We start from the raw sequence: 26,042 nt of genomic DNA, 5'->3' as shown, positions 1-26,042 counted from the left end.
TCAAAAAATCATACATCCCAGGGATTCATTCCAGCGATGCATGGATGATTCAAAATATGAAAGTCAATAAATGTGATACACCACATCAACAAAGTCAAGGACAAAACCATATGATTATCTCAATAGGTGCAGAAAAGCATTTGACAAAATTCAACATCCCTTCATGATGAAGACTCTCAGCAAACTAGGTATAGAAGGAAAGTATCTCAACACAATAAAAACCATATATGACAAACTCACTGGTAATATCATCCTGAATGGGGAAAAAGCTGAAAGCTTTTCCCTTAAGAACAGGAAGAAGACAAGGATGCCCACTCTCACCACTCCTATTTAACATTGGAAGTACTAGCCAGAGCAATCAGGCAAGAGAAAGAAAGAAAGGGCATCTACATAGGAAAAGACAAAGTCAAACTGTTCCTGTTTGCAGATGACATGATCCTATGTATAGGAAAACCTAAAGACTCTGCAAAAAAATTCTTAGAACTGATAAATGATTCAGTAAAGTTGCAGGATACACAATCAACACACAAAAATCAATAGTGTTTTTATACTCCAACAATGAACTAGCAGAAAAAGAAATCAAGAAAGCAAGCCTATTTACAATAGTCACCAAAAAAAAAAAAAAAAATACTGAGGAATAAATTTAACCAAGGAGGTAAAAGATCTCTACAATGAAAACTATAAATCACTGCTGAAAAAAATGAAAGAGGACACGAAAAGATGGAGACATTCCATGTTCTTGGACTAGAAGAAGTAACATTGTGATAATGTTCATACTACCCCAAACAATCTACAGATTCAATACAATGCCCATCAAGATACCAATGACATTCTTCACAGAAACAGAAAAAACAATCCTAACATTCATATGGAGCAACAAAATATCCTGAATAGCCAAAGCAATCCTGAGCAAAAAAAAAAAGCTTGAGGCATTACACTACCTACCTTCAAATTATACCACAAAGCTATAGTGATGAAAATAGCATGGTACTGGTATAAAAACAGACACTCAGACCAATGGAACAGAATAGAGAACCCAGAAATCAACCCACATACTTACAGCCAATTTATTTTTGACAAAGGCACCAAGAACATACACTGGGGAAGACTGCCTCTTCAATAAATGGTGCTGGGAAAACTGGACATCCATATGTAGAAGAATGAAACTAGACCCATACCTCACGCTGTATACCAAAATTAAATCAAAATGTAATATAATATATGAATCTATAAAATTCTTCTAAAAGAAAACATAGGGGAAACATTTCACAAAGTAGGACTGGGCATACAACTTATGAATAAGACCCCCAAAGCACAGGCAACAAAAGAAAAAATGAATGGGAATATATCAAAATAAAAGCTTCTGCACAGCAAGAGAAACAATTAACAGAGCGAAAAGACTACCTACAGAATGGGAGAAAACATTTGCAAACTATGCATCTGAGAAAGGATTAATACCCAGAATATACGAGGAACTCAACAATAAAAAAACAGATAATTCTATTAAAAAATGGGCAAAGGATCTGAATAGGCATTTCTCAAAGGAAGATATACAAATGGCCAACAGATCCATGAAAAAATGCTCAACATAACTAAGAATCAGGGAAATGCAAATCATAACTACACTGAAATATCATCTCACCCCAGTTAGACTGGCTATACTCAAAAAGACAGAGAATAACAAATGCTGGTGAGGATGCAGAGAAAGGGGAACTCTCCTACACTGTTGGACAGACTGTAAATTAGTGGAGCCATTATGGAAAACAGTATGGAGGTTCCTCAGACAACTACCGATAGGACTGCCATATGATCCAGCAATTCCACTGCTGTGTATATACCCAAAGGAAAGAAAATCATCCTGTCGAAGGGATACCTGCACTCCCGTGTTTATTACATCTCTATTTACAATAGCCAAGAGTTGGAACCAACCTAAATATCCATTGATGGGCAACTGGATAAGAAAAGTGTGGTATATATACACAAAGGGATACTACTCTGCCATAAAAAAGAATGATATTCTGCCATTTGCAGCAACATGGATAAACTTAGGGAAAATTATGTTATGTGAAATAAGCCAGATACAGAAAGAGAAATACCACATGTCCTCACTCATAAGTGGGAGCTAAAAAAATAAAGAAGGAAATATACAACAATCACAATAATTCAGTCAACTGTCAAAAGGAGAGAACAGAACTGAGGCCACTAGCAGTGGGAAAAGAGGAGGTGGAAGGGGGATTAACCAGCAACTGGTAAAGGGCCACAAAAAATTATTACATTGTGTAACATGGAATATACTAATTATCCTGATTTGAGCATCACATATTGCACACAGGTATTAATATTCAAGGCTGTACCCCATAGATATGTACAATTATGTTTCAATTAAAAATAAATAAAATATATTATGGATGTCTAAGGCATTGAGAAATCTCCAGGAACTTCTAGAGATTTTTATTCAGAGTGTTACTGTTATGATTATTTCTATTGTCTCGTTTTTTAAAGGTAAAAGACAAAAATTTTTGTGATTTTTTTCCAGGGGTCCTCTTTTAGGTGTAAAAGACATCCTGAAATTTTTATTTTATTTTTTCTATATTCAAGATCCAATTTTGGGCAGGCAAAATAAAAAAATAGTGGATATTTGGGCAGTTGATGAAGATAGCATCATAGGTTCCTGAGAAACAATACTTCATTAACTCTTTACTCAAAGGGACAACAAACATTTTAAAAAAGGAACATAGAAAGTCATGCAATTGTAACAAAACTTAGGGTTTTTTTCCCCCTAAATAATCCAGGATATAAAAAATTCAACATAAAGCACCGAAAAATATTCTAACACACTGGAATACTGCTCTCTAAGGAGATCACACAAATGGTAAAGAATATCCTGTCATATTGTATCTGAAAGCATTTATCAGTAAACCAAGAAAGTAAGCCCACTATAAGTGAGAAAACTTAACTAAAATTTTAACACATTTCATAGCTTCTTTTCAGACTTAGATATTATAAGATAAAGAAAATGCAATTTACTTAAGTTCTGTCCTTTGTTATGCTTTTACATATTCTGGAACAAATTGACCCTTTACTTTAGATTTCCGTGGTTCTTTCTCAGGGGTTCCACTAGGTCAAAACCATTTTTATAACAACACTAAGATGCTACTTGTAACATGCTGTGTGTTCATCATTCTTATTTTCAAATGAGTCAATAAATAGTATTTTTTAAAAATTATGTTTCAATTTCCCATATAGTAAATACCAGTAGTTTTAATCCGTATAAACAAAAACACTGAGTCCTCAAAAAGCCCTAGAGTCATTTGGTTTGGAGGCCAAAAAGCATGAGAACTGCTGCTTTTGAACAAAACTACGCTTTTTCATTGAAAAACAAGAAAGCATATACAGTTGTATTTCTCTGTCATGGTTGTTCCTAGTATAGTCTCGTTATGTGTGTTAATTATAACTTTCAACCAAGTAACTAACTTCTGTTTTACAGAGAAAACCAGGTGGTGGATAACTGAGAACTGTCTAGCATATACAAGCAATTTAGTAGGCATGCAGAAGTCACGTACACACAAATTACAACTTTCTACAGCCACACACATCTTTTACACAAAAGTGGGGTACAATTATCCCCACCTTCTTAAAGTGGCAAAAGTGAGTATCTTTATTAACATGATCCAAAGCTATAACCTTTATATAAGAAACAAAAGTATAAACATAAAATTATACTGAGTGATTAATGTTTCAGTATCCTTATTTAAAAATTATTTAAGTATCTAGTGAAATCCATTAATTAATTCAATTTAGTATCAGTTCATGGTTTTAAGTTACCTTAGAAGTTATCCACTGTAAAACATAAATACTACAAAACATAATTACAGTTGAAATAAAATGTCAGAATGATTCAATTTAGTTGAACACAGTTTTACATTTTTTATAATTTTTAACAATATACAGGAATAATGTTAGCTTATTCTGATCAGTAAGCCTGTACAAATTTAGGAAAAAGAAACCCATGAAATAAAATACATTTTTGTGTTATGCTTAATATTGATAAATCAGAGAAAAATATAGCTATTTTTGTTAAACCAAAATTATTTATTTATTTTTAAATTATTTTAATTTTATTTTTAATTTTTTTATTTTGTCTATATACAATGTGGTTGATTATTGTGGCCCATTACTGAAACCTCTCTCCCTCCTCCCTCTCCCCCCTCCCACCCAACAATGTCCTTTCTGTTTGCTTGTCGTATCAACTTCAAGGAACTGTCGTTGTTATGTCTTCTTCCCCCTCCTCCCCCCCCCCGGTTTGTGTGTGTGTGTGTGTGTGTGTGTGTGTGTGTGTGTGTGAATTTATTTATTTATTTTTAGCTCCCACCAATAAGTGAGAACATGTGGTATTTCTCTTTCTGTGCCTGACTTGTTTCACTTAATATAATTCTCTCAAGGTCCATCCATGTTGTTGCAAATGGCAGTATTTCATTCTTTTTTATAGCTGAGTAGTATTCCATTGTGTAGATATACCACATTTTCCGTATCCACTCATCCGATGATGGACATTTGGGCTGGTTCCAACTCTTTAAACCAAAATTATTAAGCTGGTCTTGTTTGCCAAGTTTTCTTAGTTTTGGTGAGAAGATTTTTGTTTAAGTGTAGCACATTTAAAGCATTAGAAGTTCAGTTTCCTTATTCTGGGAATTTTAGGAATACTCAATTTATATAAGAACTTATTTATCTGTATAAGTCAATCAGATAGAGCTACTTTAATTTAAGAGACTTTACACTACAATTTATTAATATCCTCTTTAGATAGTAAGATACTTCATCCTCACATAATGAGAGGTAAAGGCCTTTCTGAATTTGGGACACATGGAAACAGTATTATGGCTTCAGATCTACAAATTTGGCACAAATCAAGAGTAAACACAGAAGCACATAATCTTACCGGTTCAGATGTCAAAGGAGTGTTCTCCTTCCCAGTGGGCATAACATTTTTAATTGGTTTGAGCTAAAAAAAAATAGACAAATAGAAAAACATTAAAAAAAAAATCTAACCAGGTTGTTTGTTATCTCTTACCCAATAGAGAATAGACATCTCATCCATCAACAGAGATCATTGGATGGTCAAACTATAAAACCATAGCCCTTATCATTGCTCTTACTAATGGGAAATACTTATTAGACATAACTGAACCAACAACAGAACAAAACAGAAAAGGAGAGAGGGAAGAAAGCTAGCACAACAGAGCCAGCTGAATTTAAGGTTCTGCTGGTGCTTGGGATTTACCCCTAGAAGCTAGGAAAAGACACAACAGGGCATAAGCTGCCCAGGAGGCTCACTGCTCTGGCAACTGAGTTTATCTAGCTCTGTCAGATGAATCTATTGGGCACCTCAGTGGATTATCTTCAAAATTGTTAAAGAAATTAAATTTTTATAAAAAGGAAAATCATGATTTTCATACAAATATAAAATGAACACATGTCAAAGATATATTTAACTGATTAATGAGGAATTGATTGATTAATGAGGGAACCAATAGATGTTACAACTGACTCAGAACTCCAACTATACATACATATATAGTCATGTGTCACAGTGACAGGGATCCGTTCTGAGAATGTGTTAGGCGATTTCATCATTGTGGGAACATCATAGAGTATACTTACACAAACCTAAATGGTATAGCCTACTACACATCTAGGCTATATGGTGTATATATATACATGGCTCCTAGGGTACAAACCTGTACAGCCTCTTACTATAGGTGTTGTAACACAATGGTAAGTATTTGTGTATCTAAACATAGAAAAGGTACAGTAAAAATACGGTATTATAATCTTATGGGGCCACAATCATATTCTGTCCATTGTTGACTGAAATGATGTTATACAGCACATGACTCTATAGGTAATTAGACATGTTGAAATGAGTTTACAGATAGTTATGAAACTAGTCAGTATGCACCAGGTAATCTATTGTATTATACTGGATAAAATTCATTTGCATTAGCATCAGTTTCCTACAATTTACAGAGTTGCAAAATAGCTCAAAGACAATGAAAAGTGTAGGCCCCTATAGAATTAGATAACCCAGAACGGTACATTTGACAAGATACCTGGTTAATCTTTTTTGTTTTTCACTTCAAAGTTTCTCGCTCGAGAACAATCCAGGCAGCAGCCCTTTCCAGTCCTTGAATTCTTGGTCAACGTAGATACAAGGTCAGCCAGCTCCTAGTCTTTAACCTTCCAGCTGGAACTTACTAGGTTCTTGGAACAAGAGCGGGAGAAGGGGTTTTTCTTCACCTACTCCAAGTCCTGTGCAGGGATAGGTGAAGAAGAACCACTTTCTCCCTGACACTAGCTTGGCGAGGCCTTTACTTGCTGCCTCACTTTCTTCTGTGCATCCTGTGACCCTGCCTGAGGATCACTTCAGAGCCAGCCATTGCAGTGTGGAGGTGGAACTTTGTGATAGGAGGAGGTTTAACCTGGCAAAGAATTATCTACTGGAATACTTATCCAGAGTGACTTGGTAAGCTCTGGTTTCACCAGGTCCCTCCCAGGGGGCATTCTCAAGCAGTACCTGCCCACACAGCCACATGCTCAGACCCAGAAAAGGTCCCTGCTGCCTTGGCTAATACCAAGCTGTGTACCATATCCACAACAATAGCAGTCCCACTGTTTTATAGGTGGAAATTATCATTTGTCAAGTGATAAAATAAAGACTGGAATCTATTTAAAAGAAGCAGTTTAGGAGCACAAACATTATAATATGAAAGGCTAGTTATATGAATGTAAAATGGCTAGGGTTAAGGATCACATATAATTGGAAATCAGAAGAAAAACAACATTTGTTGTGCTTCTGCATTTGGCATGTTTTCTTACGTAACTGTATTTTGTATTTTTGTCTGTCAGCAGTCTTGCTGGACCTAACTGTATGTTTTACTAAACTCAGTTTCCAAAAGGAATTGTCAGGATTTTATGAGTTGCTTTATTAACCACGGAAAATGTTAAGGTTTTCTTAAGATCAGTTGATTAAGATAGGCTGGTTCTTGGCATTCTTTTTAGATAAGACTTCTGCCTTTTCATCTCTAAATTTGGTAGAGGTTGTAGTTCAAAGAAAAAAAGTTCGAAATGCCTCTGTGATACTAGTTAGGACAAAGTCTTCTTTACTTTGACTTTTGGCACTTTCTTAAACATTGGGAATTAGATTGATCTTTAGAACACTTTTACAGAAAGGAAATAACAGCCTCAAAGCTTGTAATAGAACAACAGTTGCAATTGCATAAAACAACTGCTCTACTTAACTATGCATTTTGTTAACACTTTTCATTTTAGTAACCTACTTCTTTTTTTTTTTTTTTTTTTTTTTTTTTTTTTTTTTAAACAGGAGGAGGGGGGGGGTAGGGAGAGAGAGAATTTATTTTTATTTATTTATTTTTTTTCCGTGACCGGCGCTCAGCCAGGGAGTGCACGGGTCATTCTTATATAGGATCCGAACCCGCGGCGGCGGGAGCGTCGCCGCGCTGCTAGTGCAGCACGCTACCGAGTGCGCCACGGGCTCAGCCCTAGTAACCTACTTCTGATATAAAAATTCATCCGTATTCTCAGCAGAAACAACTGATACATCTTTCTTTGTCTCACCATTCTTAGAACAAAACTTAAAAGAGGGGAAATCTTAAAACCTCACATTTTACCAGATCGCTGTGCTTATCAGCACATAACAGGATATGGTTATGAAACAGTGGAAACATACCTGCTCTCTTAGGTCTACTTCTCTTCTACCTGAGCTTGCCTTACTGATTTGTGTCACTTGTCTAAGAGTAGAAACTACCTTTCAGAACTAACTCAGGTTAGCTACTTGCCATTCTAGGAAGCCAAGGGCCATGAAAAGAAATGTATACCCTACTTTAAAGTTCCTTCATTTTCTTCTTATTGCAAAATGAAGCTATATCAAATTACGTATTTGCTTCTGAATTAGTTATCCTTTTGGTTATTGTCTTATCATCCACTATTTCCTTTGCAAGACAGCTGAAAAATATTCCATTATCTTATCAGTAAAATTTCATTTCCTACATAGGAATACCATGCAGAGTGACAACTGTGACTTTTGCCTAGCTCTAATACTTAACTTCTTTTGTCAGGAAGTGAACTGATGCTGACTTCTCTTTGTCTTATTCCATGTTGGTGCATGAGATTTTCCCTGCATTAGAAGGTTGTTGTGACCTGAAGCCTGGGAAGGTAAGATGCCAGCATGATACTGTCTATTTAGAACTATGGTTTAATTGAGTTTCTGGTGATTTGAGAGCATAAGTCTTTCTAGCTGATCCTGGTTTATGGTCTTGATGAAGCCTTAAAGTTTTACCAAAACATGAACAGTGAAAAATCTCTACAATTGGAAGGCCCATTAATATATTATTTATAATATTTAAATACAATTTTATATTTACTGAAATTATTATTTAAAAGAAAGGGAAAACAGACATATACCAATTTTTATGTATAAATAAATACTTTGTATATACAAGTATATATGTGCATATTTTTTACAGTAAGAATCATAACGTGATAGACTATGAAAAATATATATGTACTTTTTGTTTGTAGTTTTACTTATTCTTCCAATTTTTTTCTTTAAATAAATAGACTTTATTTTTTAGAGCAGTTTTAGATTTCCTCCCTGATCATTTTTATTGAGGCAGGCAAAATATGGAGAACAAAGACTTGAGTGACTTATTTTGTTAATATGGAGAAAGAAGAAAACATGAAGAAAATTAACAAATCACAAAATTCTGCCTTAGTAATCTGGTGAAACAAGCAGCATTCTTTGTGTCTCCCAAAAAGTCCACTGGAGAAAATCAGCCAGTGCATGCACACAGTAATGAAGGTGATGTTGTTACATTACTGTTGGCTTACTCTCACTGCATGTTTGACCTGCTTCCTTCATTCACTGTGCTTTAGCTAGTTTCAGTAAATAAAACATTTCAGATTCTTACAGTGATTTACAGAAGCTAAAAAATTGTAATCCTTCACAATAAAAGTATAAACAATACCCTGTGTAATGACAAATATGGATTATTCTCTATGCAGACTGTTTTATCATTTATATTCAGACACAATGTATAGTTCGTTTCAGCATATGAATTATCTGGGTAGCAATCAATCTTGAAAGAATGTAAGATTTTGCTTTTTAACTGGACTTAAATTATACTAAAACATTTAAAATGCTAATAATTGTCAACTTTTAATGGTGGTACTATCATAAACACAACAAAATTTTTGTAAGACAATATTAGCTAAATATCTCTAGATATTATTAAGAATCTAATAAATGCTTAATGAAATTGTGTTTATGCACTAGCTAATAAAAGAGGCAAAGGTTGTAAGCCAGTCTTCCCTGAGTTCTTGACCTATAAAAATCTGGTAGGAGTTAAGTAGGATTTTTGCTACGTTTGTGTATGGCCCTGGAGTGTTAAAGAGATCCAAGCCCATGTTGTCAGTTTTCTCGAACAGTTCTAATAGTTTTATTTTATTTTATTATGTTTTTGTTTTGTTTTCTCCATTTTTATGAGTTTCAGATTGAACTTTGATTGCCACAGAGTATTGGTCAAATGGAAGTCAACATTAGGGTATTCCAGTATTAGACTTTTTCTTTCCAGGAAAGATGAGCCCAAGTGAACTGGTATTGACATTGATTCTCCCTTTAGGTTAGCAAATTCTTTTTATAATATAAACTTTGTTTCTTGTTTCTGAGAAATATTTAATAATAATAGTAGCTTATTTATTGATTGCCATGTTCTTAATCTATAATCTTAAAGATCTTAATCTTAAAGATCTATAATCTTTATTAGGCATTATATTCCCTCTAGTTCAACATTAGGTGTATACATGGCCTTTGCAAAGTAACTACTTTCATTTCAATTTCACTTGTATAGTATGTTTCAATGTTCAAAGCACTTATAGACATCATCTTATTTGCTCTGACCCTAGCCCTATGAAATAGTTAAATCAGGTGTTGTTATTTTGATTTTATAGAGTCTTGGAGAGTTTAAGTGACTTGCTCAAGATCACACAGCCAACAAGCACAAGAGTGGGGCCAAGAAACTAGATTTTTCCACCTCACAGTCCGATATTCTTTCTTGAAGCTAAATGGCACTCTGTTGACGTACATGATTAAAACCTTTGTTCTTTTATTCATGCTAAAGGTCTCTAATGTTGTAAGAACTTACCTTGAATGCTGAAGAATGTAATGAATATATTTCATGTCCAATGTACTGAACATAGCTTCTGTGTTTAGCATCAGATTGTTGGTGGTATTCAGTCAGAAAACCAACACATATAAATTGGATTCTGAGTTTTGGAGTTTGTCACCTAGTTGAGCATTTGTACCTCTTCCATCCAGAATTAATCTTCAATTCCAGGAAAATGTGCGTGATCCCTTAGTGCTACTTGTTCACCTCATTAGATGGCATAACTGTTTGCTACTTGGCAGTCTGTGCAGAAGTGAGGTCCAGAAATAATTTAGCAAGAGTTACTTACATAAAGAGTGAAAGCTACTTAGTTCTGCGTAAATGCTGGTGCAATACTTGACCTTTCTGTGTTTTTTTCTCCTAGTACTACCACTTGTCTGTATCTACTTAATTTACCCTTATTTATCTTTAAATAAGTTGATTAATTATATTTGCCTGAAATTTTATATTTGTGCCATAAGTGAGGTCATAACATTTTTATAAATGAACTAGAGCTTTAAAAGTGGAATCCTTGTACACAATCATTGGTAGGCAGTGTTTACTTTTTTGTATGATAAATATCTGAAAATTTTAAATTCATTTGTAGGTTAGCCAATCCTACACATTTTGGATAACACAGAAATATTTAAATTTGTCTTTGCCTTTCTCTAAATTCTGATTCGACTAGCTAAACAATAATAAGATTTGTTTTCCCTTGACTTTGCTTTGCTCAAAGTTATCTCGCTTTTACTTTCCCACAAGAGCACACATTTGCTTTACCCAGGCTGTTAAGACTATAGAACACTCTAGTGTTGATTGGTTTACTTTATATGCCTTTTTCTGTTTGTTTAAATCCTGATCTAACCAACTTTTTCCAACTCAAAGTATTTATTGTCCAGGTAAAACATTTATGGTTAGTTACATCAGCTAGCATGTCTTGTTTTCTTTGAAGTTCAATCTTATGTAAACTTCAGTAGCCTTCCTTGAAAATCAAGTAGTAAACTTATAGCTTTTTAAAAATAAATCTTCCTTATCAAAAAAATTATACTCTCTCATTTCAGGATTTATTTATTTAGGGCTCTAGTTATTTTATTTTATTTTTTTTTAGAATGGAAACAGCCCATTTTTGACATTATTTCAAAACTGGAGAGTTATTTTAAAACTATGACAGGAATTTCTTTCAATGGCTAAAACTTTTCTTTAAAAAACCTTTAGAAGTCACAAATAATTGTTACTTACTAACTTCTATTGAAAAAAATAATTAGGAAAATTATAGAGGACTTTTTATTTTTTATTTCTTTGTTACTTTAAAGATACTTTTGAAAACTAAATTTAGAGCCTGTTTTTTTACTGTGTGGAATGCTGCCCCTTTCTTCTTTGTTTATATTGTGATGGCACAGGTATTGATTGTGATGGCAATCTCTGTTGACTTTCTAGGGGTGTGTGTGTGTATTTATTGCCCTTTTGGGAAGGGGGAGGTGGAGCTAGAGGAGAAAGAAACAAAATATTTTCATTTAATCTTTTTTCTCATGATTATTTAGCTGACTTAAACTATGGAAAAAATTGGTATTTTATATTTAGACTTTAGGTAATTATGATTTTTCCCAAAATATTTTTACTTGCATTTCAGTTTGCCACTCATACTCTATCTTTAATTTTCCCTTCTATTTCTCTTCAGCCCCATCTTGATGGTAGTTTGAGAGACTCTAGAGAGCTGCTTAACTTAAACTGACACCCACAGTGGAAGCTATGACCAATAACACCACTGCCTCACACTGAGTAGGGCTTGAATTCATAGAACACCTTTCATGTGCTCATTTGACTAAAATTGATCCATTGTGCTATATCTTGATGTTATTTCCTCTTATTTATTTGTATACTGCTTTACTATTCTATCACATTAGTTGTCAAAGCTAGTACTTAGTTCACATGTAACTTTCTAGGCCTGATATGCTTATTGGTCTAAGTAGGAGAAATAGAGATAAAATTTCTAATTACCTACCTAAGCTGGAAAGTGGTAAGGAGAATTCATTTAATAGAATCAACCTTTCTATTTTTGGTAAAACCAGCTTAAAGTGTATACACACACTCTTTTACACAGAATTATTGCTAAGTGTAGTTTACTCCATAACTTCTTGGGTTGCTTTATAAATAAACATCAATTTATATTAAAATATTCTTTATTTTAAATGCATCTGTAAAATAATGAAACTGATCTGGTGCCAAACAGTGTCATTCTCATTAATTTATATCAGTCTCTGTGTTTTCTAATCCTTTGAACATCTTTACAGGGAAAAAGGAACTGATTGGTAATACCAAAGATTATGGTTCTTTGTCATATAGCTTTAGAGAGGTAAAAGTAATTGGCTTTAAAATATTTGGCAAATGAAAACATAAATAAATATTTTAGAAAAGGAAAGTAGTAAGGTAGGGAGTAGAACTACCAGATATTAAAAAGTATTAAAAGTAGCAATATTGAAGCAGTGTGGTAGTGGCCCAAGATTAGATGTGTAGATCATTGAAGAAGAATAGTAAGAAAATGCTGTTACTTATACAAATTTGGCATATGTTAAAGGAGGCACTGTTAAACAATGCGTAAAGAAATGATTATTTAATAAATGGGGCTGGAATAACCAGTTAACAGTTTTGAGGAAAAATGCATTTATATCCTCATCTATTCCAGATACAAAATAATAACTTTGAGTTAAGTATAACAATTAATTATTCCGTGTTCACAATCTGAAAATTAGTCTTCTTTTTCTTTATAACAGCTGGAAGCCTTTTGCTTTCCAAATTAGCTAATGGAACAGAGAATGCAATTCTTTATCTAAAATTTTATTCTGTAGGTGCATTGAAAATTATACAGGAGCTCGTTGTGAAGAGGTTTTTCTCCCAAGCTTCAGCATCCAAACTAAGAGTAACCTGTTTGCAGCTTTTGTGGCACTGGCTGTTCTTCTAGTAACACTTATCATTGGAACCCTCTACTTCCTTTGCAGGTAACCAAAATAGAAACATGATTTTGAAAAGAACAAAATAATGCATAAAGTAGTTATTCCACTAAATAATTAATATGCCTTTTAGTTCTAGATATTTTTCCAGATACTGTTTTAGGTTTAGAATTCTCTCTCTAGTACAGTATTTGTTAGTAAATTAATGTCACTTTTTAAAGGATTTTAATAAGCAGTCTCAATTTGTTCTTTGTTACTGTCATCATTTACCTTGACTTCTCTAAACTACTAAGGTAGACCCACATTCACCATAGTAATCATGCCAAAAACACCTAGTATTTGGGGTAGGTCTATTTAAAGTAAATTTTGAATGTGAAAGAAAAGAAACAACTTATGCAATACTGTAAATGTAAGTTTAAGACATATGGTTATTATCTAGGGTCAACTCTTTAGTCCCTAGTATGTGCTAGGCATTGTGCTAAGCATAAAGAATACAATAGTGAATAAGACAGTCATGTTCCCTAACTTCATAGAGATTTAAATCAATTTGGAGGAATAGACAAATAAGCAGGTGATTTATTTGAGGAGAGTGGTAACTTATAAGAGAGACAAAAGGAAAAATTACATGCATGAAGCAATGCTATGTACTGAAGGTTACCTTCATTCATTAGTTTTGATCTGCAACTTTTTGAAATTTTGTTAAAATAAATGAATATGAAATTTATTAAGTTTAGGAGTTTTCTGGTATCATAACTTGCATCATTAATTAATATTTATTAAATTCCCACTATGTGCTATCATAGATACTTGTAAAAGTAGAGCTCAGGATAATCATAAAAGATGCAAGTGGACTTGAGATGTTAATATTCTAAGAGAGGTAGCATATAGGTAAAATAGTGTCTCATAAAATCCTGATTTCTGAACTAGTTTACATCAAGGAGTATTTAAAAAATTGAAGGGAGTTTGCTCTTTTTAAATATGTGGTATTATATATTTTATTCCAAAACATCATTTAAGCAATCCAGTAGGTTTTATCTCTCATAATTTTAGCATCTGACTACTTCAGCTACAAAAATTTGAATACAAGCCCATGGTATCAGATTGTATTTCTCAAAGATATCTCTCATTCCCAAATACTCATCTCCAATGTGCCCTTACCACTCATTCCTCAAGAGGTAGAGTTTATTTCTCTGAATTCTTTAATCTGGGCAGGCACAATGACTGCTTTGACCACAGAATATTGTGGAAACAATGCTGTTCCAATTAAGGGCAAAGACTTTAAATGGCCTGGAAGCTTCTACCTCTTGCAACTCATACTTGGGATGCTCCCTTGTAGAATCAGCTGCCATGTGTAAGAAGCCTACATAGTATGAAGATCCAGCCCCAGCTGAACTCCCAACCAACAGCCAGCATCAGCTGACAGCCATTTGAATGAGCCATCCAAGACATCCAGCTCATTTGAACCTTTAGCTGACTCCTGACTTAGCTGCCAGTTGACTGCAACCACACAGAGACCCCAAGCAAAAAATGCCCAGCTATCAACCCACAGAACCATGAGAGATAATTTTTTTTAATCATCTAAGTTTGGGGTGGTATATCATGCAGTAGTAGATAACCAGAACACCTATCTTTGGAATTAGGTTTATTTTTTAGTTTAAATGTAAAATATTTGGAAAACGAAATAATGACCTATCCTTATTCTATCCCTTGAGACATTTTGTCAGTCTAATATGCTAAAGGGAAGACCAACTGACTAACTCCTTCATTAATCACTCTAGTGTCAGCTTGGAAATATAGTTTTCATCTGTTATTGATTAATGAATTACTTCTTGTAATATCATCAGGATAGTTCAGGTTTGTAACTGTCAACCCTAACAATTTAGTGGCTTAAAAAACAAAAGATTATTTCTCATTTATAGTATATAATTATTATGGATTGGCAGACAGGGCTTTGCAAATCATAGTCACTTAAAGATTCAATATGATGGAGCAGCCACCATCTTGAGTGCTGTTGATTGTCATGCCAGAGGGAAAAGAAAGTTCTGGAGGGTCTCACACTTTAATTCAAATGATCTGTCCCAGAAGTGACACACATCACTTCTGACATAATTCATTGGCCAGAATGAGTTTCGTGGTCCTCCTCAAGGTGTCAGGAAATGCAGTTGAACCATATGATCATAAGGTAGAAAGCCAGAAATACATGTCTAACATGATGACCAAAGGTTTATAAGGAAATCTGCTATTCCACTGGGAAATATTAAAAGTGATTCGTACAATGTTAAATCCACAGAACTCTAGTATTACTGCGGCTGAAATTTCTTTGTCAACCCACTGAGTTTGTGAAGGGTATGGTGTGCTCACAGGTACTCAGTGCCACTGAGTAGCAAAGTTACAGAAAAGATACCTTCTAAGCCACAGTTGCTCTGCAGACTTGAGCCAAAATTTAGAAATATTTCTGGGCTAAACTGCCTTATAGCAGGCTAAACAATACCTTTTCGGTAGAAAGTATAGAAATAATAGAAGGAAAAGTATTTGAGAAGAAGAAGTGGTGCTGAATAAAAGAGAAAAGAAACCTCCAATCACAAATGTTATGTGGGTTTGCATCCTGAATTCATACTATCTGAATGTCTAGGGGGAAAAAAGGTAAGAATGACAAATAATCCAGGGTAATAATGTCCCCAGGTGGTTGACAGAAACAAATACAAATCAATTCTTGAAGAACCTGCTTTTATTCTTTACTTTAAAAAGAATCTCACAGTATAAAATGATTACCAAACATAGAAGGAAAGAGACCCATTAATTAGAACTAGCAGAAACAACTGATAGTAGAATCAGATATTCAAAATCTTTATCTACTGGGAGAATCAGACATATGATATACAATAAGTATGTTTAATATGTATCAAAAAATAAATGAGAGACTTCAGAATAAGCAGATTTGACAAAGACCAAAACGGAACTCCAGCAAATGAAATATAGTTATTATAATTTTTAAAAACTCAGTACATGTCTTAGTTCAATAAAAATTTTTTAAATTTAATGTGTGTTTTTAAACAGCAGATTAGACATAATAAAAGACAGAATTAATGAATTGGAAAATAGATAAGAAGAAATTACCCAAAGGTAATCCTAAGAGAAAAAGAACTGGAAAATATTAAAGAGAGGTCAAGAGAAGCCAAGTGAGTGTATCTAACTTACGTTTAATTGGAGTACCAGAAGAAGAGAGAGAATGGGGCAGAGCAGTATTTGAAAAGGTAATTAATGGCTGAGACCTTTTCAGAACTGATGAAAATCACTCATATATTCTAGAAGCCCAACAAATCTCTCAAGCAAGGTAAATAAAAATAAATTTACATATGAAAAAATAAAAGGACAAATGTAAAGAATGACATAGATGGTTGATTTAAATCTAAATATATCAGGAATTATATTAAATGTGTACTAAAGATTCCAGGCAAAAGTCAAAGATTGCCATAATATGTGTATATATTTTAAAATCTAAAGTCCAAAAACATTAGGATACAAAAGGTTAGAGGTAAAAGGGTTATTAAAGATATAGCAGGCAAATAACTTAGAGAAAGCTGGTATAACTACATAAATATCAGAAGAAATAAATTTTAAGGTAAAAGGATTAATTCGCCAAGAAGATTTAACAATTTGAAATATAAATGTACTTATTAGCTATCTTAGTTTGGGCTGCTATAACTAAACAGCATAGATTGGGTGGCTTAAACAACAGAAATTTATTTCTCATAGTTCTGGAGACTAGAAGTTCAAGGTCAGGGTGCCAGTGTAGTCAGGTTCTGGTGAGGGCCCTCTTCCTGGTTTGCAGACAGCCATCTCCTTGTTTGTGTCCTCATATGTTAAAGAGAAAGCTCATCTTATGATAAGGGCACTAATTCCATTCATGAAGGCTCCATCCTCATGACCCAATAACCTCCCAAAAATCCCACCGCCAAATACCATCACATTGGGGAAGGCCTCAAGATATAAGTTTGGGGGTGGGGGGGGACAAAAACATTCAGTCTACAGCATTAGCAAAGTCCCCAAAAATATGAAACAAAAAATGGAAATATAAAGAAGAAATATACAAAGCTACCATTACAGTTAAACTTTAATGTATGACCCAGAAATTTAAAAGGAGATAAAATCAGTAACTCTATATAAGATTTTAACAATATAATTAACAAGCTTAACTACTAGACTTATTCTACAACACAGTATCCAAATCACATACTATCATAAGAGGATAGAAAAACAGGGAACCTGAAAAGACGGTGTGTTAGTCTGCTAAGGCCATCATAACAAAAACCACAATTTATTTTCTTACAGTTACAGAGACTTAGAAGTTCAAGATTAAGATGCAGTCATAGTTGATTTCTGGTGAGGCTTTTCTTCCTGGCTTGTAGATGGCCTTTTCTCTGTGTGTTTGTGAAGAGAGAAAGATCTCTGGTGTCCCTTCCTCTTCTTATAAGTATACTAGTCCTATTGGACTGGGGAACTACCCTTATGACTTCATTTTACCTTAATTTGTTCCCTAAAGATCCTATCTTCAAATACATTCACAACTGGGGGTTAGGGCTTCAAAATATGAATGTAGGGGGGACACAATTCAGTTTATAACAGAAAATATATTAGTCAGGGTTTTCCAAAGAAACAGAACCAATAGCATGTGTTTTTATATAGAGAAAGAGATTTATCTTAAGGAATTGGCTCAAGCAATTATAGAGGCTGTCAAGTCCAGAATCTTCAGAGTGGGCGAGCAGGCTGGAGACCCAGGGAAGAGCCAGTATTACAGTTCAAGTACAAAGGCTGTCTGCTGGTTGAATTCCTTCTTACTCAAGGGAGGTCATTCTTTACCTATAAAGGCCATCAACTGATTGGAAGAGTCCCAATCTCATCCAATCTCATCCAAAAAACACCTTCACAGAAACATCCAGAGTAATGTTTGACTAGATATCTGGGCACCATGGCCCAGCCAAGTTGACACAGGAAATTAGCTAATCACAGTATGAAAAAGAACATTATGGGGAAATCTTATTCATTAACCTACATGTAAAAGATTATAGATTAGCAAACCAAATCCAGCAGTGTATTAAAAAATACATCATCAGTATTTTGAACTCACCAGTAAAATTCTCTGACCATCTTAGGTTTGTTCCAGGAATGTACAGTTGGTGTAACATTAAAATAATAAATGATATATTTCATTTATAGATTAAAGGAGAAAAATCTTCCAAACTTCCTAATAAAAACTCTTACCAAACTAGGATGGAAAAAAAGTGTGCCTATGAAAAGCCCAGAGCAAGCAGCGTGTGTGGATAGTTGACATACAGCAGTGATAGTGTTGCAGAACAGTGGGGAAATAATGGACTTTTTAATTCATGGAGATGGCATTATTGTTTATCTATAGAGAAGAAAGTAAAATTGGATCTTTGCCTCACAGCAAAATCAGTTCAGTTGGATCAAAGATCTAAATATGAAAGTCAAAACAAAAACTCTCAGAAGAACATTTATAGGATGTCTTTGTGCCCTTGGAGGTAGGGATAGATTTCTGAAAGAAGAATGAAAAAGCACAGATCGGAAAAGAAATGGGTGATGAATTTGATTGTATTAAAATTGAAAACTTCCAGTTATCAAAAGACGCCATTAAAAAAAGAAAGAAAGAAAAGCCAAACTACAAACTGGAAGAAGATGTTTGCAACACATGAAAATAGACTTATGAATATATATCTTGTAGGTATCAACTCCTATAAATCATTAAGACAAAAGTAAACCTGTAGACAAATGGGAAAAATAATTGAATTTATAGTAGATGAAAAGCCCAGAAAATAAACATGAAAAGACAGTCATTGGCCAGGGAAATGCAAATTAAAACCACATTGAGATACCATTATCTCACCCATAAAATGGGCAAAATATTTTTAAAAACACCAAGGCAATATAAAATGTTATCAGATTTTAGAATATGATACAAGTTTTGAGCACTTCTGAATCAGTTTGCAAATAAACATGTTCATGCTCTACAACCCAGTAGTTCTGGGTATATACCTTCCAGAAACTCTCACAAATGTAATACTAGGAGTTTATAGCAGGAACTGGACATAATAGCAAAAAGTTGGAAATTACTCAACTAATTAACAGTAAAATAGACAAATAACTTATGGTATGTTCCTACTAAATATTCTGTAAGAGCAGAAATGAATCACAGGTACACACATCAACCTGGAAGAATCTTAAAAACATGAGTGAAAGCAAGTCATAGAAGAAAACATAACAGCACGATTCCATTCATATAAAGTTTAAAACTAGGCAAAACTAAATAATGTATTGTTTGGGTATACAAGTATATAAGTGGTAAAAAAAAAAAAAGCATAAAAAAGGAAGACACTATATTAGCACAAAATACAGGACAGTGGTTACCTCTGGAGGGAAGGGAAAGGGAAGCAATTAGAGAAGGCACAGAATGGGGCTTCTGGGATATGTTAATGGCCTATTTCTAATCTTGTGCTGGGTGCATAGGTGTTTATTGCTGATTTAAAAACTGTACATAATTTTTTTATTACTCTTGTATGTATGCTTTATTTCATAATAAAACAACTTTTGCTAGTCATAAAGTTAAACATTTTCATTTTAGAACATTTGGAAAATGGATGTAAATTTAGTCAATGAGAAAAAATAGCACCTTTAACATTCTTACAAAAATAACATCCTTGAATAATTCTTAGATAGGCCTGCAATGTGTTTGAAATAATATATTTTCATTTTGAATGACAACACAGCAGGGGTATTTTTACATGATGACATGGGTAGAGACATATGTCTTAACAACACCAAGAGCAGAATTACTTCAAAAATATCATGAGTAGCTATTGCTTATGGAATGTAGACATAGGAGTTGGGCTCCTGTATACTGACCAGGTGAAATATATTTGTCTCTTAGAAATGTGGTGCTTTCAAGAATGAAACCAAATCACTGCTTACTATAATAGTTTTTGCATTCATTAGTGATTAAAGTTGCTTTAAGCTGAGGACCTTTTTGAATTTTAGTAATTAATTAGTGCCATCTTTGAATGAGGTGCAAAATGATACCCCACTAATGATAAAATGTGGGCTAGAATCAATAGTCCTTCAGTAGTAGGTAGGTGCCAGTGTGCTTTTAGAAAATACATATCATTTTGCCATGATAAAACTGGTTTTGAACTCATTTTTATTAATGTAAGAATATATTGAAAAAATTAAAGCAACTGTACATTTCAAAATCGTTTTAATATTTAAACTAGTTTTTAAAATATCTGTCAAAATCACATAAATTATAACCTATATTAATCCATCAGACCCAAAAAACTGATGAACTATAACCTTAAAAAGGTCCAAAATGACTTTTTTTTTTTTTTTTTTTTGGCGACTGGCTGGTACAGGGATAACACTAGTTATAACACCATGCTCTAACCAACTGCGCTAACTAGCCAGCCCCAAAATGACTTTTAAAAATGCCATTAATAGAATAGTTAGCTAAAGCCACACCATGTCACATAAGAGTCCCAACTAATAATGGATACTAACCTTTTTAAAAAGGGCAGAAAAACATGACAGTAAGATATAACTGTACTGTTTTAAAGGAAAAAGACTAAGTGATATCATCCGTCTGAAGCCCCCCAAAATGACCTACCCGCACTGATGGATTTGTTGAATAATGGGGCACAGTTTTAGGGCAGCCCTGACAATTTCAGGTAGTCATGGAAAGAAAATGAATGTTCAAATATTCAAGTATAAACGTTCTTTCTAAATCTTCTGACATGCTTTTCCAATTACCCATTTTCCATTTGTGTGTTTCTCTCTTCTTTGCTGTCAGGAAGGACCACCCTCAAAGGGCCATTTCAGTCCCGTATGATATCAACCTGGTAGAGACAAGCAGTACTAGTGCCCAACACAGTGAGTACATTCAAAGTGAAATGCTTATTTTAAAGCCCTACATGAGATTTTTATTATTGTTATATGTACGGTTTGGATTTGGATCTATCCAAAAATGGCTGACCCTAAGAATTTTTCTGTGGATTTTGTGCTAAGCACCCTTTTTCACATGAAGACAAATTTCTTATTAGCAGTATGACACAAATCATATTTTTTCCAAAAGAAAACAATGTTATTTCAAAAGGTAAAATTATGTTGTTAGCTATAATGTTTTACACAGATATAAGGGACTAGTTTCTCGGAGGTATTTTCAAGTGGCCTGGTATATGGGGAGGATGAGGAGGAATTTTACCTGTAAGGATAAGCAGCTCTTTGGGAAGCTTGCAGACAAATTGAGGTTTTAAAACAATCTTGAGACTTCTGCTGCTGGCAGAAGATGAGTAACAGGTACTGGATTTACTTCATCCTCCTTGAAACAATGAAAAATGGACAAAATACATGAAGCAATGATTTTCAAGACATTGACCTCAGGCAACAAAGGACCGTGATCCTTGAGAGATGGTAAATGAATGAGGTGAGCCAATGATTACCTTAGAGTACTGCCGTGAGAGAGTTTCCACAGTATATCACAGAGTAGGGGAAACCAGGCTGAGCTTGCCAGACTCCCTGAGTTGAGAAGATGGAACTGAGAGTCCAGAAAGATCAAGATGGCCATAGTTCACTGAACAGAGTACTGGAAAAGAGAGAGTTGTACAGAGAGAGAACTCCGGAGATCTTTAGTTTAAGTATTCACCTGAGTACTAATCAGCACATGTATGGGAGGAAAATACTTGAGGTTAGTGAAAGAATCACTTGACAGGATTAGAGGTTACCAATACTCACACGGGGCCAGCAAAAGAATCTGCTCCCATCAACAAGACTATAAACCTCATTATTAATGGGGCACTGGGTGAGGTACACAGAAGGGTATAACCAGCCCTAGATTAAGCACTGTTCCAGTCCTGCCTAACAAACCTTAAAACATGAACTGAAAGAATCAAATTGTTTCCAAATAACTGCATCCTAGATCAAAGCTCAACAATACAAAAAATACCCAGTACCTAACAGGTAAAGTTCACAATGTCTCACATCTGATAAAAAATTAACAACCTGTAAAGAAGCAGGAAATGAGTTCAAAAATGAGAAACATTAATAAATTAAAATTGACAAGCAGTGAGAAATAGCAGGCAAGCACATTAAACAATTACTATAAATGCATTCCATCTATTGAAAAGTTAAGTAGATACATGGAAGATTTTTTAAAAAATACCCAAATTGAACTGCCCAAATTGAAATTCTAGTGTGGGAGATAAGAAACCCTGGATAGTGTAAACATCAGATTACACACTATAGAAAAGATTGGTGAACTTGAAGATGCAGCAATAGAAACTATAAAAAAAAAAAGAAAAAATTTTTGTAATGAAAAGAGCACCAGTGAGTTATGCAACAACTTCAGGTAGCATATGATTGGCTTAATAGGAGTCCCTGAAGAGACAAAAGAAAGGAGGGACAGAAAAATATCTTTTCAGATTTAATAAAGGGCTGGCCAGTTAGCTTACTTGGTTAGAGCTTGATGTTGTAACACCAAGGTCAAGGGTTCAGGTCCCATACTGGTCAGCCACCAAAAAAATAAAAATAAGTAAATAAAAGACAGACATTAAACAAACAAACAAACAAAACAACTATCAACTCACAGATACAAGAAGTCTGACAAACCCTGCTCACAAGAAGTATGAAAAAAACTACACCAAAGCACATCATGATCAAATTGCTCAAAATCAGTGATGAAAAGAAAGACTTAAAGGCAGCCAGATAAAGACACATCACATAGAGAGAAACAAAGAGAAGGGTGACAGCAGACTTCTTTTCAGAAACGGTGCAACCTAAAGGAGTGTGAAACAACATCTATGCTGTATTTTTTTAAAAAAACTAAATCTAGACTTCTATACCCAGCAAAAATATCTTTCAAAAACAAAAGCAAAATTGGCAAATCAATCTTGAAAAAGAAGAACAAAGTTGGAGGACTCACACTTTCTGATTTCCAAACTTACTAAGAAGCTGTAGGAATGAAGACAGTGTAGTTCTGGCATCCGAATAGACATATAGATCAATGGGATAGAATTGAGAGTTCAGAAGTAAAGCACACATTTATAGCAAATTGATTTTTTAAAAGGGTGCCAAGACAATTCAGTAGGGAAATAGTGTTTTCAACAAGTAGTGCTGGAAAAACTGGATATCCACTCAAAAAAGAATGGATTTCAACCCCTATATCATACCACATATAAAAATTAACTCAACATGGATCAAAGACGTAAATGTAAGAGCTAATAACATTTAACTTTTAATAGAAAACATAGGTGAAAATCTTTGTGACCTTGGATTAGGCAATGGATTCTTAGATATGATTCCACAAGTTTAAGCAACAAAAGAAAAAAATACTTAAACTGGATTCATCAAAATAAAAAAAAAATTTTTTTGTGCTTCAAAGGATGCCCTCAAGAAAAGACCACCCACAAAATGAGAAAAATTTTTTTCAAATCATGCATATGATAAGAGACTTGTATCTAGAATATATAAAGAACACTTACAACTCAGTAATAACACTTACAACCAATTAAAAATGGGCAAAGGATCTGAAAAGACAGTTCTTCAAAGATGAAGAACTTCATCATTACCCATCAGGAAAATGAAAATCAAAACACAGTGAGCTATCACTTCATACCAGTGAGGACAGCTATGTTAGGAAAGGACAATAACAAGGATATGGAGAAATTAGAACCTCATACATTGCCAGTGGGAATGTAAAATGGCTGTAGCATTTTGCAAAACAGTCTGGCAGTTCTTCAAAAAGTTATGCATAGAGTTATCATATGACCCAGCAATTCCACTCCTAGATATATACCCAAGAGCAATGAAACATGTCTACACAAAAACTTGTACATGAATGTTCACAGCAACATTATTTATAATAGTCAAAAAGTAGATATTGCTCAAATGTCCATCAGCTGATGAATGGATGTGCTATATTCCTACTATGGAATATTATTTGGCAGGAAACAGAAATGAGGTAGTGATACATGCTGCAACCTGGATAGACTTTGAAAACAATATTCTAGAGTAAAAGAGGCCAGTCACGAAGGAACACATTTTTAATTCCACTTTTATGAAATGCCCAGAATAGGCAAATCTATAGAGACAGAAAGATTAATAGTTGCCTAGGGCTGGGGAGATGTTAGGGGGTGATGACTAAGTGATGGAGTTTGGATGTGTTGTCCCTTCCAAAACTCATGTGGAAATTTGATCTCCAATGTGGCAGTGTTGGAAACTGATTGAGTCATGGGGGCGGATCCCTCATGAATGGATTAATGCTCTCCCTGAGGGAGGGGGTAGTAATGAGTGAGTTCTCGCTCTATTAGTTCCCGTGAGAGCTGATTGTTTAAAGGACCCCGGCACCTCCTCTCTCTCTCTATTGCTTCCTCTGGCCATGTGATCTGCTTGTACCCACCGGCTGCCTGCCACTTTCCACCATGAGCAGAAGCAGCCTGAGGCCCGTGCCAGATGCAGCTGTCCCAGAATCGTAAGCCAAATAAACCTCTGTTCTTTATAAATTACCCAGTCTCAGGTATTTCTGTTATAGCAACACAAAACGGACTAAAACACTAAGGGATGTGGCCTTTCTTTTTAGGAATGAAAATGTTCTAAATTCAATTGTGGGGATAGTTGCACAACTCTGTGAATATACTAAAAGCTATTGAATTGTACACTTTAAATGGGTGAATTGAATGGTATGTGAATTATATCTCAGTAAAGCTATAAAAATAAATCAATAATATTTAGGAAAAACCTGAGGGCAAAATAGAGATTTCTTCAAGTATATAAAAGTTTGAAATTTGAAAGAATTTATCATCACCAGACCTGCACTAAATAAATGTTAAAGGAAGTCCTTCAGGCAAAAGGACAATGATATCAGATGGAAATACAGATTTACATAAAGGAATGAAGAGCACTGGAAATGGCAACTATGTGGGTAAATATGTAAGATCTTTTTCTTATTATTTAAATATTCTTAAGAGATAATTGACCACTTAATCAAAAATTATAACAATGTAATGTAGGGTTTACAACATTTGTAAAAGCAAAATGTATAATAACGAAACACAAAGGTTGGGAAGGGAGCAATGTAGGTGTCCCATTGTAACATTCTTATGCTACAGGTCAAGCAGTGCATCACTTGAAGGGAAACTGATGAGTCAAAGATGCATGCTATAAACCCCAATGTAACCTCTAAAAGGTCTAAATCCCCCAATTAAAAGGTAGGGATTGTGAAACTAAATAAAATATTAACATTATATGCTATCTATCAGAAATGTACTTTAAGTATAAAGATGTAAATAGGTTAAAAGCAAAGGGACAAATAAAGATATGCTGTACTAATGCTAATCACAAGAAAGCTGGAGCAGCTATCAAAGTAGATTTCACAGCTAGGAATATCATGAATGATAAAAATTGTCATTACATAAAGGGGGCAATTCTCCAAGACATAACAGTACTAAATGTTCATGCACTGTGATGGTTAATTTTTTGTGTCAACTTGGTTGGGTCACAGTGCCCAAATATTATTCTAGATGTTTCTGTGAGAGAGTTTTTGGGTGAGACTTATGTTTAAATTGGTGGACTCTGAGGAAAAGAACAGATTGCCCTCCATAATGTGGGTGGGCCTCATTCAATCAGTTAAAGCCTGAATAGAACAAAAGGCTGACCTCCCCCAAGGAAGAAATTCTGCCAGCAGACTGCCTTTGGACTTCATCTGCAACATCTGCAACAATGCCTGTTCCTAGTTCACAAGCAGACTTCCTTTGGACTTGAACTGCAACTCCTTCCTGAGTCTCCAGCCTGCCAGCTTCACCAATCAGATTGGACT

At 34.4% G+C, this 26,042-nt stretch overlaps 1 protein-coding gene across 1 annotated transcript in view; it reads left to right on the top strand.

Annotated features, from left to right (window-relative positions):
• The window catches only part of NRG4 (neuregulin 4), a 64,964-nt gene extending 39,597 nt beyond the window's left edge, over nucleotides 1-25,367 (top strand). The window contains exons 3-5 of the mRNA XM_063090019.1: nucleotides 13,067-13,216; nucleotides 21,024-21,103; nucleotides 25,336-25,367. Of these exons, the coding sequence (XP_062946089.1) occupies nucleotides 13,067-13,216; nucleotides 21,024-21,103; nucleotides 25,336-25,367 (262 nt within the window). The remainder of the gene's footprint in view (nucleotides 1-13,066; nucleotides 13,217-21,023; nucleotides 21,104-25,335) is intronic.
• Nucleotides 25,368-26,042: the final 675 nt, after the last annotated feature.

This window comes from Cynocephalus volans, chromosome 3, assembly GCF_027409185.1.
Source record: "Cynocephalus volans isolate mCynVol1 chromosome 3, mCynVol1.pri, whole genome shotgun sequence".
Lineage (NCBI taxonomy): Eukaryota > Metazoa > Chordata > Mammalia > Dermoptera > Cynocephalidae > Cynocephalus > Cynocephalus volans.
The sequence above is the reverse complement of the archived record's forward strand: the minus strand, read 5'-3'. Positions and strand labels throughout refer to the sequence as shown.